At 44.3% G+C, this 21,046-nt stretch overlaps 1 protein-coding gene across 5 annotated transcripts in view; it reads right to left on the bottom strand.

The window, feature by feature from the left end:
• SH3YL1 (SH3 and SYLF domain containing 1) overlaps nucleotides 1-21,046 on the bottom strand; it is a 61,846-nt gene that overhangs the window by 19,683 nt on the left and 21,117 nt on the right. For 2 of the 5 annotated variants that reach the window (XM_024995840.2, XM_059889164.1), the window contains exons 3-8: nucleotides 18,586-18,699; nucleotides 15,675-15,739; nucleotides 7,765-7,877; nucleotides 6,555-6,683; nucleotides 2,574-2,745; nucleotides 1,726-1,801 (exon numbers count right to left, since the gene is read on the bottom strand). In XM_024995840.2, coding sequence (XP_024851608.1) covers nucleotides 1,726-1,801; nucleotides 2,574-2,745; nucleotides 6,555-6,683; nucleotides 7,765-7,877; nucleotides 15,675-15,739; nucleotides 18,586-18,699 — 669 coding nt within the window. The remainder of the gene's footprint in view (nucleotides 1-1,725; nucleotides 1,802-2,573; nucleotides 2,746-6,554; nucleotides 6,684-7,764; nucleotides 7,878-15,674; nucleotides 15,740-18,585; nucleotides 18,700-21,046) is intronic. The other 3 variants (NM_001034607.1, XM_024995838.2, XM_024995839.2) reach the window with 3 other exon arrangements.

Here is a 21,046-nt window from a genome sequence, read left to right as displayed (position 1 = left end):
TGAAGATGAGGAGGAAGAAGACCTCTGTGATGATCCACCTCCACTTAATGAATAGTAAATAATCATCATGTCATTCGGTTAACAAACTTATCTGCTGTGTATGCGCATGTCCCCCTGTGAAACTCTAGTAACTGTGAGAGGTCTCTGCCACCACCAACATCGCCTAAGTGTTCACCACATAGCACACTGTGTGCAAGGCTCGTGAAGAAGCGGAAAGGCAACCCTCACACAGGCCAAGATGAGCCACATGATACGAAACTAACGACGTGCTAGTTTTCTCACTGTTGAGTAACTTGGCTTTCAAAGAATTACATTACTGCATAGCATGCCTCTCTCTCTCTTCTTGTAGAAACTATCAGTCTTCATCACATGTAAGTGGTTTTAAAAAAATGTATCAATGTTTCTAATATTTATTATGAATATGGCTGTAATACTGTATGCCAAAAAACTTTACAGTTCTTCATTCATCAGTATATAAGCTAAGCTACCATAAAGCAATCATATTGCTGCTTACTTTTATCAATGCATGAATCATTATATCTGTAAATGCGAATTTCTTTTTCCTATTAATTTTTTATGTTAGTATTACATATAACATTCACAGTGTTTTGTGTCACATAAGACAATATTGACATGGGTACTGACAGACAATTCATCTTGTAAACAGATGATGTAAACTTCTGGTATAAATAAATACAGTACAGTATCATCAATATATTTTCATTTCCTTATACTTTTCTTAATATTTTTTCTAGTTTACTTTATATAGGAATACAGTAGGTAACATATATGATTTATAAAATATGTGTTAATCAACTGTTTATGTTATCAGTAAGGCTTCCAGGCAGCTGTGCGCTATTAGTAAAGTTTTGGGGGAGTCAAAAGTTATATATATATATATATTTTTTTTGACTTTGGCAAGAGGGGTTGGTGCCTCAGACCCTTGCATTATTCGGGGGTTCGTGGTACATCTTCCTGTAATTGCAGTTACTTTTCCACATGTCATCTCTCTGCTCCTAGAGGGAAAGTTCTTTAAAGGCAGGAGATAAGTTAGCTTCATCACTGTGCTCTTAAAAGCCATAGCACAATGCCACTTGCATAATAGTTAATCATTGTATGGAACACTGCCTACTTTACTACATTGCTATTTACTGGAAGCCTCTGCACATGAAAACCAGAATTCCAAAAGTGACTGTCATAAAAATGAGTAATGGAAAGAGGAGTAAAGGCCAAAAACCTGATGCTTTATGAATTTATTCTATTTTACAACCCTGAGCTATTTAGTAACCCTAGAAAATAGGGTTTCTATTTTGTGAAACCCTGAGCTTCCAAGAATGTATGGTAAAATCAATATTCAGAAATATAAATCTATGTGTATAAGAGAAAAACAGGTTTATTGTTTCCATTTCAAATCAGCAGAATAACAGTGTTTGGAAGAGATGCAAAAAAAAAAAGAAGAAGAAGAGGAGAGAGAAAAACTTTAAAGGTAAATCTCTGTCACTGGAAAAAGCATTTTCTGAATGAGAATAAACATTTTCACAAATGACAGGAATGACAATTAGCCTCATGTGTTTAGAAGAGGCCAAGCATTTGGTTTTTTTTTTTTTTTTCTTTAATATGCATCAGTTCTTCTATTGGACTCTAAAGCTATAACTTTTGATTTCTTAATAATATTTCATAATTACTTAATTATAACTGTATTTGAATTGCAACAAAAACACTTACTTTGAGAGCCAGAACTCAGCTGTACTTGTGCAGATGATTGCTCTGGTCTTGACGATGGTTTTGGAGGCAATTTAGCCTGGGAAGAGCAGGAAAAATGCACATGATTTTAAAACTGTTTTTACTTAGGAGCATATGTACCGCCCCCGCCAGTGCATGTACATGCGAACGCTAGCCCCTGCACTCATTAGCAGAGCACACACGCTGCTCCCGGCCACCCCTGGTTGAACTGGACAACAGGCGGGTGACCGCAGGGGCCGCGCTTCTGCAGCCAAAAGCATCCCTCCTCCCGGCCCCGCCACTGCGCAGGAGGAGACAGTGATGAGCCGAGAGGAGCTATGAACCCAGCGCAGAAGGCTCTCCGCGCATCAAGGCACCAGGCCGGCAGCGGTTATTAGTATTATTAATTAGTATTATAAAGGTCTATCCTCGCAGAAAGGCAATCAAAGAAAACTGCATTTCTTCCTGAAATTTGTATAGATGATTGTCAAGGTTTTATGACATTTTCCACAAGAACTGTATGCAAATGAAATTACAAGGGAGGTTTCGTAGGGTGTTTAGAATCGGATATGAAGGATGTGTGTGTTAGTCGCTCAGTCCCATCTGACTCTTTGTGACCCAATGGACTGGCCCACCAGGCTCCTCCGTCCAAGGAAATGTCCAGGCGAGAATACTGGAGGGGTAGCCATGCCCTCCTCCAGGGGGTCTTCCCTGGGTCAAGATGGAACCCAGGCCCACCGCACTGCACGCGGATTATGGACTGAGCCACCCGGGAAGCCAATATCAAAGACAGAATAGTCTATATGAAGAAATTCTCTGAAGCTACTAAGAAAAATAGAGAAACCCAGCACCACCGAAGCCTTCTTCTGCTCCCGGGCGGCTCTTCTGGCGTTGACTCGTTGTCCTTCGATTTCATACTTCTCAGTAAAGGAATCCAGAACTTCATACAGGTCTTCTGCTTGAGCAGGCCGTGTTATATCGCCAAATAAAATGTCATAGGCTCGAATGTCTTGACAATAAAATCTAACAGGAAACATATGAAGAACCCTTATTTTGCAGACATAGATTTTTTTCTCCCACCAGGCTCCCCCATCCCTGGGATTCTCCAGGCAAGAATACTGGAGTGGGTTGCCATTTCCTTCTCCACTCCAGTATTCTTGCCTAGCTTTTCTAGAGGTGAATGCAGGACACACACCCATGTATGTTGGGGTGCTTCACTTGCCTACTGCACTTTACAGAAACCACTCTTCAAACACTAACTACCCATGTTAGGGCCCAAATTCATCCCTCTAAGCTCACCTCTAGAGGCACTGCCATAAGTGGTCTGATATTTATGTCCTTTTCCCAATAATATAAAAGCACTTCACATACACATACATTTATACATAAAAACATATATATATCATTCATATATAAACATATATATACACATATATTAAACACTTATGGACATGTACCTACAAGCACATACATTTTTTACAGGTTTTTGCTTTACAAGTTTCTTATAAAAATGGTGCCAACCTATAGTTCCCTAAAATGTTTATTTGTAACAAAATTATCTAAGGATTTGCCTTACATGTTTGGAAGCCCTGCAGTTGATTAAAAAGTATATTTGTTTTAGTTTATCCAGGAATTAGGTGAACTTTTGTGGGAAAATCTTCCAAAGGCCTAGAATCACACATTTCTAAAAGCATTCTTCACTTAATTTTCTCAAATTAATAAAACCAGAATTAAAAACATTTCTCTTGACTTTACAAGTTAGAGAGTTCTGCAAGCCTTGCTTTCCCCATTCCTCCCATTTTCTGGTTGTTGAGGTCTGCACTGAACATTACTGAACGAGTGTGGGATTCCAGGTGGAAAAGCACCACAGACGTGGCTCCTGCCTTCTCTCTGTCAGCCGTGAGCAGCAGGCGTTCATCTGCCGCCAGCAGGGCCAGGTCTGTCAGGGTCACTGTTGTGGGATTCCTGCTGTTTCCACAAGAAGTCCTCTCAGTCCTAGCTTTTTACCTTTTCCTGGGCAATTAGACACATTTTAGTGGAAATTCGGAAGCGCAGTTTTGGGAACTATTAGCTAGATGCCAGCTTAAAGAGGAAGTTCCTTGTTCCCTGTTAGGATACTTCCAATCTTGTATTTTTTTAGATCAAAACTGGTCTGTGAGTTATGGAAGAAAGACAAAGGCTGAGTATACCAATCGGGAGCCTCTTACAGTGATGAGCACTGCGCTTTTATTACGCTGGTACGAGAGTAACCGTGGTTTCAGACCATGAATTTTAAATCATTATAGTAGTCGTAGTAGTAGTTGCTTAGTCGTGTCCAACTCTTTGCGACCCCATGGACCCCGCCAGTCTCTTCTGTCCATGGGATTTTCCAGGCAAGAATACTGGAGTGGATTGCCATTCCCTTCTCCAGAGGATCTTCCTGATCCAGGAATCGAACCGTGGTCTCCTGCATTGCAGGAGACCTCTTAACCCTTTGAGCTACAGGGAAGACCTTAAATCATTATAAATCATTATACCTAGGTTCAAAAGCATCTTTATTATATAGGAACCATTACAATCAACACATTTTTGCCAACAAAAACTAAGTGCTTATTCCTGCAGTGTAAACTCCGTGCTTCAGGACTCAGTGAGCTCCTGGAAAGTGTTTTCTGCCTCCCGCTGGTTGTGGGAGAATTCTGCCTGCAGAAAGCTGTTGAGATGCTTGAAGAGTGGAAGTCAGCTGGCGAGAGATCGGGTGAGTACGGTGGATGAAGCAAAACTCTGCGGCCCTATTTGTTCACCTTCTGAAGCGGCAGTTGTGTGACAGGCGGCAGGCGTTATCACGCAGAAGAATTCGGCTCATTCTGATGACCAATGGCAGCTGCAGGTACTGCAGGTTTTGAAGCATCTCTTCAATTTGCTGAGCATACTTCTCAGAGGTAATGGTTTTGCCAGGATTCAGAAAGCTGTAGTGGATAAGATCAGCAGCAGACCACCAAGCAGTGGCCATGATCTTTTTTGGTGCAAGTTTGGCTTTGGGAAGTGCTTTGGAGCTTCTTCTCAGTCCAACAACTGAGCTGGTCATCACCAGTTGTTGAATAAAATCCTCCTTTCATCACATGTCACAATCCAATCAAGAAATGGTTCACTACTGTTGTTTAGAATAAGAGAAGACTACACTTCAAAACGATTCTTCTGATTTTTGGTCAGCTCATGAAGCACCCTGGAGAAGGCAATGGCACCCCACTCCAGTACTCTTGCCTGGAAAATCCCATGGACGGAGGAGCCTAGTAGGCTGCAGTCCATGGGGTCAAGAAGAGTTGGACACGACCGAGTGACTTCACTTTCACACATTGGAGAAGGAAATGGCAACCCACTCCAGTGTTCTCACCTGGAGAATCCCAGGGACGGTAGAGCCTGGTGGGCTGCCATCTATGGGGTCCCACAGAGTCGGACACGACTGAAGCGACTTAGCAGCAGCAGCAGCAGCATGAAGCACCCACTTATTGAGCTTTTTCACCTTCCCAATTTGCTTCAAATGCAGAATGACTGTAGAATGGTCAACATTGAATTCTTTGGCAATTTGTCATGTAGTTGTAAAAGGATTAGATTCATTGATGGCTCCCAATTGATTGTTGTCAACTTCTGATGGCCCACGACTACGCTCCTCACCTTCAAAGCTCTCGTCTCCCTGCAAAACTTCCTGAACCACCACTGCACTGCAGGTTCATTAGCAGTTCCTGGACCAAGCGCACTGTTGGTACTGCAAGTGGTCTCTGCTACTTCACGACCCATTTTGAACTCGAATAAAAAAATCACTCGAATTTGCTTTGTGTCTAAACATCATTTCCCTTATCTAAAATAAATATAAAATAAACAGCAAGTAATAAGTCATTAGCAAAAAACATAAAGGGAGAAATGAGCATTAAAATTAAGTATAACATAACCATATTTATTTAAGAATAGATTCCAATATCAAATGACAAAGTTCAACAATGTAAAACTGCTATTACTTTCACACCAACCTAATACGTTATGAGGACAGCTTCTTTCCTTCTACCTCATGAACCTGCCTCTGCCAGCTTCACACTTTTCTTCTGCAGCTTCCACGCCTCTCACCACCTTCACAGAGTTGAAGAGAATTAGGGCCTTGCTCTGGATGATGCTTTGGCTGAAGGCAATGTTGTGCTTGCTTTGGATCTTCAATCCAAATCATTAAAACTGTCTGTATCAGTGATAAGGCGTTTTGCTTTCCTATCGCTCATGCTTTCACTGGTGTGGCACCTGTCACTTCCTTCGGGAACTTCTCCTTTGCAGTCACAGCTTGGCTGACTATTCGGCACCAGAGGCCTAGCTCTCGGCCTGTCTCAGCTTTGACGTGCCTTCCTCATTAAGCTCGGGCGTTTTCAGCTCTTGGTTTAAACTAAGAGATGTGCAGCTCTTCACTTGAACATTTGGAGGTCCTTGTTAATTTCAATGTATTGTATCTAAGGGAACCGGGAGGCCTGAGGAGAGGGACAGAGCCTCGGGGAGGGGTGGTCAGAACACAGACAGGCTGACTGACTAGGTTCTCCCCTGACAGGGCGCAGCGCCCGATGTCCCAAACAACCACAACCGCAACATCCAAGGTGACAGATCGCAGACCACCGGAGCTGATGTACTAATGAAAAAGCTTGAAATCCTGTAGGAATTACCAAAACGTGACACAGAGACGCAAAGTGAGCAGGTGCTGTTGGAAACTCGGTGCCAGCAGACTTGCCGTACGAAGGTGCTCTGTACACTCCTAAGAACCATATGAATCTGCAAAGCCTCATTTTCTTCAGATCAATTAAAATTATTTGCCTTAGACTTACTTTCGGTTAGTTTCCTTCCTCTCAATCAAACAGCTGCCTTCTAAAGATATGCCGGCGAAGAGGCCTCTTGACTTGCAGTAAGTAAAGACGGCAGCTGAGCTTCTTAGGGAGACATTTCCTTCTAAATTCCTGCAAAACAGCATCCCAGAACTGTGAGCATCTTCACCTAAAGGTGGCTGTCTGACGGGCACTAACTTCCAACCCAAAAGAAGGGTCTCGCCCTAACCTACTTCTCGCCCTATGTCTACTTTATGTTTATATATTTCACTTCCTGCTGGCCTAAGCTAGGTGTGTTGAAGGTGCTTCAGAGGAAAGGACAGTTCACAGCACGACATAGTAGGCAAGATGGTTGGTTGAAGGACAAGGTGATACACAGGAAGAACACATGTTGAGCTGAGATTTTCCAACTTTGTCTTCTTTTACCAAAACAGGGAAGTGCATCTCAAGAGTAAAAGACTGTGGTTCTTTTTACTGTGAGTATTTTCATAGAACTCAGAAACATTTTTAAATGATTTTACTGACTTCTACAAACAGTCTGAGTTTAAAATATTTAATTGCTCAATTAACTCAAGATTAGTTATTCATTAATAGAGAAGGGAAAACCACAGTATTATAAACATCACTCAGTAAAACACTTCCACTTCAGTTTTTCACAATGTAGTTTGGAAAAATGCTTTTCTTTTTTTTTCCTGAATCAATTTCTCAGTTAATTAAAACTGACTTGACCTGGCTCCTTCAAAGCATATATATAAATTTTATGTTAATCCTGCATTGCTGAAAATTGAGTTTCTTTTTACATGTGTTAGTTTCAGATTTTCTCATTACACTGGCTGTGCTTGGTAAGTTTCTTATTTGTAAGCAACCTCAAACCCTCTCTGCATGTGTGTGTGCTTAGTCATGTCCGACTCTTTGGATCCCATGGACTGTAGCCCGCCAGTCTCCTCTGTCCACGGGATTCCCAGGCAAGAATACTGGAGTGGGAGGCCACTTCCTCCTTCAGGGGACCTTCCTTATTCAGGGATCCTTGTCTCTCTGTCTCCTGCATTGGCAGGTGGATTCTCTACCACTGCTCCACCTGGGAAAATCCCCTGGGACATGTGTAAATCATAAATTTCTGTCATTCTAATTCAATTTTCTCTTAATGCAAAACAATATGGCTTTTAAAGTTTTTACTGTCCATAGCTGCTCAGAAAGGGTTGCGAGCACTCACCTTCCCAAGGGCCCCACGGCCACTGTGAGGTTCCCGCCAAGTGTTAGGTTACCACCTTTTGCAAAAGCTTCTACTGCTCTGTCATAGTTCAAAATTATTACCAAGTCCGATACCTGAAAAGTAGAGCCATGTATTTTAAAATAATCCCGCCTGTACATCATTTAAAATATGTTTATTACAACTCAAACATGCAGTATGTAATGCAGCAAGAATTTCAATGTGGTCAAAGGAAGAGCACGGAAACAGAGTCGCGCTTTACTTTCAGCTGAGGACTTAAGCAGCCCCCTTCCCCCAGGTAAAGAGCGGGGCTGGGCACCCACCGGGGGGCCCCAGGGGCCGCTCCAGCTTCTCCACAGCCTCGTGGGTGAGTGAGGCCGGGTGGGCTGTCCTAGTGACCGGCTCACACTCAGGTAGGTGTGAAAGGTCAAAGGACTTTCTCAAACTAAACACTCGGCGAAGGCTGAGCCGGAGAATGGGAGTGAGGAGCAGGCCGGAAGGTCGGGGGTCCGAGGTCTGGATCCCACCCACGACACCACCCCACCCCGCACAGGCCTGCAAGATGTCAGGAGGAAGACTTGTTGCCACTAGCTGTGCCTATCACCACGTTAGTCTCCAAGTACAATACAAGCGAAGCTGGAGGGAGAACACGCCCTGGGGGGTGTATTCTTCAGACTCTGGGGCAGGACCGCCAGGAGGGCTGACAGGGTCCCAGGGCCGCTGCGGGTACCTTTGGCCTTTTCATACTTAAAGTCCACAAGAGGACCCACCCCCTGAGCTACGTGCCCAGAAAACAGGTCAAGTGCCCAGAAAGCAGAAGGCAGGAGGGCTTAGCTGGATATCTGGGCTCAAAATGAAAACCATCTGGGTGATAACTCCTCTTATGCCCCCTGCACACTGTATGTGTGTGTGCGTGTTAGTCGCTCACTTGTCCGACTCTTTGCGACCCCCTGGACTGTAGCCTGCCAGGTTCCTTCGTCCGTGGAATTCTCCAGGCAGGAATACTGGAGTGGGTTGCCATTTCCTTCTCCAGCACATTGCATGACCTTGGGCAAATTGAGCAGTTCAGAGCCTCAGTCTCCTTCTCTGTAAAATGGGTATAATAGTAGTTCCCACATTTATAAGTACATGCATTGGAGAAGGAAATGGCAACCCACTCCAGTGTTCTTGCCTGGAGAATCCCAGGGACGGAGGAGCGTGGTGGGCTTCCGTCTATGGGGTCGCACAGAGTCGGACACGACTGAAGCGACTTGCAGCAGCAGCAGTACTCACATAGGCATGTGCATTGTTGTTGTTCAGCCACTAAATTGTGTCCGACTCTTGGCGACCACATGGACTGCAGCATGCTAGGCTCCCCTGCCCTCCACCGTCTCCCTGCTGCTGCTGCTAAGTCGCTTCAGTCGTGTCCGACTCTGTGCGACCCCACAGACGGCAGCCCACCAGGCTTCCCCGTCCCTGGGATTCTCCAGGCGAGAACACTGGAGTGGGTTGCCATTTCCTTCTCCAATGCATGAAAGTGAAAAGTCAAAGTGAAGTTGTTCAGTCGTGTCTGACTCTTTGCAACCCCATGGACTGCAGCCTACCAGGCTCCTCCGTCCATGGGATTTTCTAGGCAAAAGTACTGGAGTGGGGTGCCATTGCCTTCTCCGTCTGTCTCCCTGAGTTTGCTCAAATTTATGTCCACTGAATCGGTGATGCTGTTTAACCATCTCATCCTCTGCCACCCCCTTCTCCTTTTGCCTTCAGTCTTTCCCAGCATCAGAGTCATTTCCACTGAGTTGGCTTTTTTGCATGTATATATGTGCATGCATAGACACAGTTGTTTGAAAGATGAATTAAAATAATTTGTAAAGCCTGGCATATTCACTACATCTCAATAAAATATGCAAAGGCCAAGCAGATTAATGCTTAAAAGATGAGTTCATTTATATTGTTCTTTACACTTTTCAAGTAGATGTCTTCATCTGACAGAAGAATCCAATTATTATCAAATGTGATTGCACTTGGCAGGGCCTAGTAGAATTCCTGATACAGTTTAATTTGAATCACTTCATGAAAAAGTACACTCAGGTCTGAAGGACAGAGTAAATATGCCAGCTAACTGACCCATGCAAAACATACCGCTGACTCATATCAATTGTTATTTCTACTTTATACAAGAACAATTCTGAGGATCATGGTGTTTAATGATATAGAATTATTTAGCATTTCTCATGCAAAGTTAAGCAATTTTGCCAATGATTGTATCACCAAATCGTACATACTTTTTAAGATGACATACATGAAATTACTTTGCAGAGTGCTTAGTGTATGCACACTTCACACTACGTCTCCAGTCATGACATTGTAGGTGCTCTAGTGATTATGTCTCCTTCTGCTTGGTACACCTTAGTAAAGTAAGGCACAACTCTGAGTCAATAAAGAAGATAAATTAATCCTTTATGTCCAATCTCAATTCAGTTCTCCTGGAATAAGAGTAAGATAATCCTGTGTTCTTCGGTGACACGACCAGTTAGACAGAGAGCCCACTCCAAAGCCCCACAGTTTGAAGAGCAGCAGCAGTGTCAATGGCTCTCCACTTATTTCCACAGCTTAGAACGAAAAGCAGGACGGGTTTCCTGAAAGAAAACCGGAGCAGTGGCGCTCATAAGCCATATAAGACCGACAGCTGAGAATCTGACAAGGGCTTCCTAAGAAGTTTGAATTAAGATACAATGAACTTGTAAATAAAATGAAAGTTTTATAATTAAATCCAATTCTTAAACAAGAATTTTAAAAAATCACTATCATGCAGGAAAAGCTATGGAAAAGTGTTCTCAGGAGCCACTGGCCACAGCTCCCCGACCCCCTGCCCCACACACCCTGCCCTCTGCCCTCAGTCGTTTACCCACCGAGGACCTGAGTCCCTGACACTGCGGTCCTGTGATGAAGCCCCACATCCAGGCAACCTGGTGAGAAAGCCCAGGGCTCCTCCTGTGGTTCTGGTGAGACCTGCCCCCACCTCCTCCATCCTCTGCAGAAGCTCAGACGGTCTTTTTTTCCATCTCTCCAGCCATTCTGCTCGGGAGTCTGCCCCACTCCCCTGGAAAGCCTTCTCTTGTGAGTGACAAGCTTCACACTCTCACTCAGGGGCATCATCAGCCTCAACATCCAAGCCAAACTTGAGAGGCTCCCAGCGCCTCTCACTCCTCACACCAACAGATCCTCTCCTGCACAGCAACCTTAGGGGACTTAGACACTGAACTCTGATCTCTAACAGTAGCTTCTCAGCTTAAGCCTAGATCTAGCCTTTCTCATTATTAAAGTAAAAGAGTTCATCCAAATTCTCCTGGAAAAGACTGAGCCATTTTTCTCGCATTACAGTCTGGGGCGAGGCTGATCAGACTCCATGGCCCAGTGTGGATTCTGGGTTTGGTGAACGACAAACAATGGGATAATCCGCAGTACTGGGGTTTTCAGAGCTTTGCCCTCTGCTATAATTGTCCTGGAAAGAAAATATTAGTAGCATTTAAACTAGATCTTAGCATTATCTTTCCTGACTCCACTTTTAAAACTTTTGTTTGTTGTTGCTGTGTTTGGTGGGTTGTGTAAGCTCTACAGCCTTGGGAATTCTCAGCAGTTGTCTCCAGTGGCCCAGTGCCAGACTGAATATCTAACTAATGTCCAAGCTAATAAAGGCCAACAAATCCTGCCAAAACACGACAGTCCTATGAAGGACTTCACAGCCTCAGCCTGGCCTAGATTCCAAAGCAGAGGTAAATCTAGACTTCCTGGTGGTCAAATCCACATTTCCACATGTATGGAAGGGTCACCACCTGTGGGAGGCAGCATGGAGGGCGGAAACTCACTGGGGTCCAGGGCTCAGGAGAGGGGTCTGGTCACACGAAGGGGCAGCACCGGCTCCTCCAGCCCTGCACCCAGCACTCAGCCACGTTCACACTGACAGGTGGTGACAGCCGCCATCCCCAGACACCAGCTGGGTTCGCTTCTGTTGTAGGACTCGCCTCCTCTCCCTGTCATCAGACCATGGTGAGTTTACCAGGGATGACAGCCTTGCCCAGACGCTTCCCCTTCTCCGTCTGCTTCCCTGGGCCCCTTACAGTACCCCCAAGAACACTTGCTCAGTAAATCACCTGTGCCCCGAGTCTTGTCTCAAGCTCTGTCTCCAGGGAAACCAATCAGAGACAACCACACACCACCTCTGCATGGTGCTGAGCATCTCTCGGTACTGAAATACCCTCACGCACCCTGCCTACCTCGCATGTGCCCTCAAATCCACAGCGTATTACAGGGTCGGCAGTTACAGGCAAGACCAGATGGGGCACCGGAAGCAGCCCTTGAACCAAGCACACAGGGCTCGATGTCTCTGAGCCTCCCTCTCCTTGCCTGTGAAAGGCAGCCAGACGAGATGTCTCATGAGGGAACCAGGACCCAGGGTTGCAGACAACTCATAACTGTGTTTGGGGCCAGAGGCCTCCCTCTGAATAACCAGCCTGTCACTCTCTGGCTGTGGAGGGGTCATGTAACTCAGTTATCTACACAATGACATCCTTCATGACATGGTGTGGAAATGATTCTGTAAGAAGATATGTGAGCGTTTTATGAGACTATTAACCATTATTGCTAACTATTCCATTCTAAAACAGAATGGCAGATAATTAAAGTATTCAACAAATAGTTGATACTCTGAACCACTAACCCCAGTGCTTTAAAGAAACAGACTTATTTTGTGTGTCTACTTGTGGCTGATACTTGGTCAGTCTAAGGACATAGGTACGAAGGACTCACAATTCAGATAAGGGCCAGACAAGAAACTCTCCAGGCTGGAGTGTGTGTCAAGCACTCCATCTCATTAACAGCAAGTGTCTGGCGGAAGAACACCACCAGAGAGAGGACCAGGAAGCCCAGGGGGCTGCAGACTCTGGGGCGTGGGTCTTCAGCACCATTGGCCATGGCTCTGCTGCATTTCACTGGGACCAGAGCTGGGCTAACAAGAGCATCCAGGAGCAGAAGCTCTGTGGGCTCGTGGCCAACAACCCACCAGCTTCCTCACTCATCCTGGTTCAGGGGTGTGCCCAGAAGGGAAACACACTCCCGTCCAGGTCTGAGATGCTTCCTGGGGGACCAGCTCGGCCTCTTCCTAGCACTGAAAAGTGACTGATGACTTTAACCTTACAGCTGTGCTTGGGGAAGCAAAGCCGGGTCATATTCAAGAGGCACAAACTCCTAGGACAGTCTGATCTCTACTTGAAGTGGATATTTTTCAAAGTTAATATGTATTTTCCATGTACAGTATTTAAAAAGAATTCTAGAGTTAATTTCTATACAGACACAAGGGTAAGTTGTGTTCAAAGTTTCCACAGTTCAGTCTCTCAGTTGTGTCCAACTCTTTGTGACCCCATGGACTGCAGAACAAAAGGCTTCCCTGTCCATCACCAACTCCTGAAGCTTGCTCAAACTCATGTCCATCGAGTCGGTGATGCCATCCAACCATCGCATCCTCTGTTGTCCCCTTCTCCTCCTGCCCTCAGTCTTTCCCAGCATTAGGGTCTTTTCAAATGAGTCAGCTCTTCCCATCAGGTGGCCAAAGTACTGGAACTTCAGCTTCAGCATCAGTCTTTCCAATGAATATTCAGGACTGATTTCCTTTAGGATTGACTGGTTTGATCTCCTTGCAGTCCAAGGGAGTCTCAACACCACAGTTCAAAAGCATCAATTCTTCAGTGTTCAGCTTTCATTATAGTCCAGCTCTCACATCAATACATGACGACTGGAAAAACCATAGCTTTGACTAGATGAACCTTTGTCAGCAAAGCAACGTCTCTGCTTTTTGGTCATAACTTTTCTTCCAAGGAACAAGCGTCTTTTAATTTCATGGCTGCAGTCACCATCTGTAGTGATTTTGGAGCCCAAGAAAATAAAGTCTCTCACTGGTTCCATTGTTTCCCCATCTGTTTGCCATTAAGTGATGGGACCAGATGCCATGATCTTTGTTTTCTGAATGTTGAGTTTTAAGCCAACTTTTTCACTCTCCTCTTTCACTTTCATCAAGAGGCTCTTTAGTTCTTCTTCACTTTCTGCCATAATGGTGGTATCATCTGCATATCTGAGGTTACTGATATTTCTCTCGGCAATCTTGATTCCAGTTTGTGCTTCATCCAGCCTGGCATTTCGCATGATGTACTCTGCATATATGTTAAATAAGCAGGATGACAATATACAGCTTTGATGTACTCATTTCCCGATTTGGAGCCAGTCTATTGTTCTATGTCCAGCTCTAACTGTTGCTTCGTGACCTGCATACAGATTTCCCAGTAGGCAGGTCAGGTCGTCTGGTATTCCCATCTCTTTAAGAATTTTCCACAGTTTGTTGTGATGCACACAGTCAAAGGCTTTGGTGTCATCAATAAAGCAGAAGTAGATGTTTTTTAGGAACTCTCTTGTTTTTTTGATGATCCAGTGGATGTTGGCAATTTGATCTCTGGTTCCTCTGTAGAGTCGATGGAATTCTCCAGGCCAGAATACTGGAGTGGGTAGCCATCCCCTTCTCCAGGAGATCTTCCCAACCTAGGGATTGAAGCCAGGTCTCCTGCATTACAGGCAGATTCTTTACCATCTGAGCCACCAGGGAAGCCCCAAATTTCCCAAAGATAGCAAATATAAGTAAATGTTATTTGAGATGGAGCCCCAAAATCTGGGGTCAGAGGGCAGTGACAACAGGGACATTCGGGTACAGTGCCAGGAGGTGTGAGCAGGGGTGCACGACAGATGCTGAAAACACACTTTGCGTACGAGCACCGCGTTGCTGAAGGCTATGACTTCACTGAAAGGGCTTCCCTGATGGCTCAGACAGTAAAGCGTCTGCCTGCAATGCTGGAGACCTGGGTTCATTGAATATACAACAAAAAAGCAGTCGTAATAGCAAAACTAAAATATGTTCCTCTTTTTATGATACAGATTTATGCAGCAGCAAGTAAAGGTCAAATAAAAATGAAAAAACAAAAACAAAACAGAAGTGGAAATAATTCCTCGTGTGTGGGTTCTAAGTCGCTTCAGTCATGTTCGACACTTTGTGACTCCATGGACTACAGCCTGCCAGGTCCTCTCTCCACGGGATTCTCCAGGCAAGAACGCTGGAGCAGGCTGTCATTTCCTTCTCAGGAGATCTTCCTGACCCAGGGACTGAGCCCGCGCCTCTTATGTGTAACCAGTACTGGAGGCAGGCTCTTCACCAGCACCACCTGGGAAGCCCAGGGGCAGAAGAGCAAATGCATAAAAGCAGAGCTTAGAAAGACACTGGCTGCAATCTGGGAAGAAAAGGATTCGGGAACATTAGGAGCTGTGATTTACCATCACTAGCAGTAAAACAACAGATGAAAGGTTAACATCATGCAGATGCTTGCTGACGGAGAGACCTCTGAAAAGGCGTGTGTACTGCTGTAATTTCTAGTCCATTTGACAGAAACCATAATTAGAGCAAAGTTACAAAATGAAATAATACAAAGACAATTCGTACTTTAAAAATTTGAAGTAATTTGAACATTAGTAGTAACACAAACTGGATTTTGCCACAATGATGATACATAACGTTAAGCTGTTTGCACCCACGACTGCAATCAGAAGCCAGAAGCTGCCAATTAAATTTTGTCAGATCTGAGAATAACTGCTCTTCAGATGTGCTAAAGATGGGAACACATGAGATGGTAAATGGAAGAAACGCTGCAGCCAAGGAAAGAAAAAGAGACAAATGATAAACATTACATAGTTTTAGGCAGAGATTCAAGAAAATAAAGGGGAACAATTGCGGCAGGTGGTAAAACAAGAACAGCAGGAAATCTCAAACCCCTCATCTTTCACGTATCAGCTGCTTCTAGAGACTAAGGCAACTGTACATACACACAGCACTCACTCACCTCTATTCCTAGTTCAAATCCGCCACCAAGCCCAGCTATCCCGATGGCTGAAGGCGCAGACCATTCTAATAGAAATAAACAAGCAATTACTCTAACAATAAAACTCCTTGGCATATAAATATAGAGAGGAAAAATGCTAAAATGTGAATGAACAGTATTTATTTTTAAAATAATGAGACTTTGGCATTTTTGCCTATGTTTTTAAATGTTCTTTAATAAACATATATAATTTTTTAAGTTAAAAATGTTTGAAAGGTGTTAGATATGTATTATGAGCCTCATAGACTTACAAGTCTATGTTTTCCAATCTTTCCCTATAAATATGCATAATACCAAACTACTGAATTCTCACTGATTAACTATACATAGCATTTGATAGTTTCATCACTATTTATAATGTTTTGCAAAATAATTGAACTGGAATTCTAGTCTTTAGTTAGAACTTTATCATAGATATGAGAGCAAAAGGATTCAAAACAGTGTTATAATCACTTCTAAGGGTAACATAACACTAAACTGTTTCTACTGTAAGTCTCTGAGGGCAAAAACCGGTTTTGACACCCTTTGTGCCTAGTAGAAGTACAATAAACAGATAATCAATTCAAGATTAAGAAAATTCTAACAAGATACATAACCTGACATTTGGAAGCTCAGTAAAATAACTCCATTTGCCATGATATGGTACATTTCAGGACTATTTGTGCATATTTCCTGATGTAGACACAATTATGTTAGACAAGTCTAGAGAAAAGTAACCGGGGGGATGGGGGTGATCTTGCTGGAGCACTTCAGGAAGACGCTCGATAGCATCCTTGCTGTCAGATACCTCAGATGACAGGCTGGTGCCTGAATGCATCCAGAACTCATCTGTCTGGGCTTAGGGGGGGGTTGACTATAGAAATTAATGTCTTGTAACCCCAAAGTTGTTTTCCACTTCCTCTGTTAGGGACTGTCCCTGTTTAAAGACCACCCACCTGGCCAGGATCCAGGGATATGCTTGCCTTACTGGCTGGCTTTTGAAATACTCTCTGCGGAGTGACCATCAGCTAATTGGGAAGATGGGAGAGAGAAACTTGGGTACTTAAACTAGTGGGTGGGTCCCCCTGAGGTTCTGAGAGGAGCCCCAGGGTGGATAGCTCCTCCCCTTTTCTGACAGGCACCTGTCCACCACAGCGCTGACCTGCAGGGCAAGATGGGGGAGTTCTTGCAAACCTGGAGCCTAACAGTGGACTCAATTTGAATGTGCCTACTTGTCTGGTTGTACTGCTGAGAATCTGCCTATGAAAATTTGGGTAACGCGTGTCCTCCTGAGAAAAAGAGAATTTTGTCATTTTGGTTTCATAGGAAGTCTGGAGCTATGAAATCTGAAGTACAAACTCGGGGGCAAACTCTCATTTACCGTGGGGACACTTCACAGGGGATAGTAAGTCCCACTGACACATGTTCCAGAGCTGTGCACCCCACAAATGCCCAGATTTATCTACTGCAAGTGGATGGCCCATGTTCTCTCAGCAGAAAATTAAATTACTGACACTAAAAAGAGCTATGAACAGAAGTGAAGTGAAAGTCGCTCAGTTGTGTCCAACTCTTTGCGACCCCGAGGACTATATAGTCCATGGAATTCTCCAGGCCAGAATTCTAGAGTGGGTAACCTTTCCCTTCTCCAGGGGATCTTCCCAACCCAGGGATCAAACCCAGGCCTCCCACACTGCAGGGGGATTCTTTACCAGCTGAGCCACAAGGGAAGCCCGACACATTAACACATTAACAGAAAAAAATGTGTTCAATTATATAACTGAACAGCTAATGTTAAATTCATGTAATAAGGCTGTTAGATGGTTATGACACACCTGGTGGTGGTTTAGTCACTAAATCATGTCTGATTCTTGCGGCCCCATGGACTATAGCCTGCCAGGTTTCTCTGTCTGAGGGATTCTCCAGGCAAGAATACTAGAGTTGCCATTTCCTTCTCCAGGGGGTCTTCCCAACCCAGGAATTGAACCCTGGTCCCCTGCACTGCAGGCAGATTCTTTAACAACTGAGTCACGAAGGAAGCCCCTACACACTGCTGCTGCTGCTAAGTCGCTTCAGTCGTGTCCCACTCTGTGCGACCCCATAGACGGCAGCCCACCAGGCTCCCCCGTCCCTGGGATTCTTCAGGCAAGAACACTGGAGTGGGTTGCCATTTCCTTCTCCAATGCATGAAAGGGAAAAGTGAAAGTGAAGTCGCTGAGTCTTGTCCGACTCTTAGTCACCCCATGGACTGCAGCCTACCAGGCTCCTCCATCCATGGGATTTTCCAGGCAAGAGTACTGGAGTGGGGTGCCATTGCCTTCTCCGGCCCCTACACACACCTACACACATTTCAAATATGATAAATGTTGGTTCTTGAGATTCAAGGCAAATGTATTTTGATGTCATGTCTGAAAAATCAGGTATTAGATTTCACACCAGAAAGTAAAGCCAAATTATACTAATCTTGATATGATTCTGCCCTGGGGATGGATATTCTTTAAAATGTTTCCGTTTTTAAGGTCTCCTACAGGAAAAATGGGGGGAAAGCTTACAAATGGTCTTTCACCTTATCAGCTTCTAAAAACATTAGAAAACAGTACCCTGAAGCTGAGGAATAAGAATGCATATTTGACAAGAGAAATATAATGTCAACGTTTAGTATTTGCTCCACGGAAGGACGAGAAAATACGCAAAGGCGGGGGAGCACCTTCTGGTGTTCTGAGAGGCTCCCGGGCTGGCCGGCTAACAGAAAACACCCCGGGAGCCGCCCAAGGGAGGCGGTGCCGGTGGAGCCACAAAGCCTGCCTCCCTCCCTGGGACGCAGCTCACAGCGGAAACGGAACACAAGCGTGGAGCGGGGCTCTCCGCTCCTCCCGGTGAAGAGCCGCTGACTTACTTCCGTCTGGAAGGCGCGCCAGCACGATCCCGCTGCCTCCTCTCGCCGTGACCAGAAAGCCAGCCTTTATCACCGACAGGATCGCGAGGCCCTTGGCTTTGGCGATGACGTGCGCTGCAAAAGATGAGGGCAGGGTGCACCCCGACGGGTCAGACCTGGGCACGGAGCTGTGCTTCCCGGACCCGGGCCCCCCGGTAACTGAGGACAATCCACCCCAGGAGAGCCTGAAGCCTTTGGTGGCCCTAACCCGACAGGAGAGGTGCTCAGAAATTCTGCGATGGCCACAAGAAATGAGAGCCTGGAATGAGACTGTGCTGATGTCTAGCAGCAGGGGAAATAATTTGGAGATTTCAATTAATTTAGAACGTAATGTATAATTTTCAAATTTATTCAAAGAAATTAAGATCTACAGAGTATTAAGGAGAAACTTAAACAGTGACTGATACGCCGTGTGTGTGGCAGAGTGTTTGAGCTTAAAGCCACATCACTGAGCTCACCTGCTAATAATATGAAAATCTGGATTCAAAACCAGAAAAATTTAATGATTTTGCCACTTAAAAAAGGCTTTTAACTTTACAAAATGATTTGATCAGTATCTGAATAACACATAACTACCAAAGCACTGAAAATATACTTCCATTTACAAAATATTGGTTTATTCACATTTCAGGGAAGTTCTTTCCATAAAAGCAAGGTTATTAACATAGGTCCCACTAAACACAGTGTCTCACTATTTGGTGGATTTATTTACACAATAGTACATCTTTCAAATAACAAAGGAAGCCTTAAGACTGAAATTATTCTTGGAACCCAATACTACTTTTAAGGTAGTTTATCATCATTTTAGTCATATATTATTTTGAAGAAGTCAAACCAAATAGTGTACTCAAATACACACAAAAGACTTTGTATGTATCCTTCAGTCCTTAGGAGACACTAAATTTCGAATACAATTATGCATACCATTTCAAAATTTAAATTAACAACAGACCCTCAGAGATGATTCAACCAAAGGCACCAGGAGGGTGACACACAGACTGTCTGCAGCTGCTGGTCCTGAACCAGGGTCAGAAGTAATGCTGTTCAGAGGGCGGCCTGCTGAGGTGCCTGAGCTCCATTTCTAAGGGGTGTAACAAGGCGATGATGACGGACAGCTTCGTTACAGCCAGGAGCCTTGTTTATACAGCACAACCGGCAGGCCATCCTCAACACCGCACAGGCGTTCCCACTGCTTTTACAGTGAGCTCCGCCTCTGTTCAGAAACATTAAATAGAACCAAAGTAGATTTCTTTAATGAACACATTTCAAATGTCAGGTGTGTTTTTAACATCTTATCCACCCAAGTTCAGGGACAGTAAACTACCAACAATTGCTAAATAATTGTCCAGTTAGCTCTTTGTTTGTAACAAGGATGGATCGATTGCAAATTTACTCTCTAAATTCAGTCTCACATCTCAGAGCCCTTACACCAGAAAACTGTGAACTCACAGCCAAGGAGGTCTAAAGGGCTGGGCATTCTGTTTTAAAATGCTTGGAGACTTCATCTCCTGTTCCGTAACAGAGCTCCCGGTTTTAAAGTAAACATAGCGGCCCTCCCTCCGCGTCCCATGGAAAGGCAAGGCTTGGTCCCCTGGCAGCTGGGCCTTCCTGCCTCCCACCCCCACCCTCCACTCGCAGTCTGTATACCCTGGGAGCAAGCTCTTCTTCCTAAGGCTCCTATGTAAACAGATTTTCATTTTCTGAGTGATAGCCAGTGAAAGGGAGTTGGGTGACCTTTAACTGGAGGCAGAAAAGGCAAGACAGAATTGTGCTGGACAAAATCGTTGAGAAATACCCAGATATTTTTACGGTAGGAAATACACTTTATCTGTAAGTTGGGCTAGCCTGATATGTAGCTGATATATATCAAGAAATGTCTTCTACCTCCTGCTTCAGAACAGAGCTAAGAAAACTCAGATTTTTCTGGTTGGATTTCCTTCAAGTCCTATGCAGTGCTTCTCAAATGCATGTACCTCACTGGAGATCTTGTGAAAAATGCGGATTATGATTCCTTAGGTCTAAGAAGAGCCCGAGGTCCTGCATTTCTAACAAGCTCCCAGGTGATGCCCGAATGTTGTCCAGTCTGCTCTTTGAGTATCAATGCTCTAAAAAGCCCTGTTTTCTTAAGATGAGAGGAGTGGCTAGGCCAAAATAAGAGCAATTAGTATTATTATTATAACAACAAATTAGTAATTTTTAAAAACATTTAAAGACCTGTTAAATAACTTCAGAAAATCTAGCTTAAGAAATTAAACTCCTTTCTTTAATGAAGGATCAAAGTCCTGCACTAAGAGGGAAATTTGCCTTCCCAAGCTAGTTTGCATACGAGTCTCTTAGCATCAGATAAGTATTTTCTGAAACACCTTTTAGAAACAACGGGTAGTAGTAATGAACAGACAGTGGTTCCCAAAGGCTTGCCTCT

This window comes from Bos taurus, chromosome 8 (genome assembly GCF_002263795.3).
Source record: "Bos taurus isolate L1 Dominette 01449 registration number 42190680 breed Hereford chromosome 8, ARS-UCD2.0, whole genome shotgun sequence".
In the NCBI taxonomy this organism is placed as follows: domain Eukaryota; kingdom Metazoa; phylum Chordata; class Mammalia; order Artiodactyla; family Bovidae; genus Bos; species Bos taurus.
This window is presented reverse-complemented; position numbering and strand designations above follow the sequence as displayed.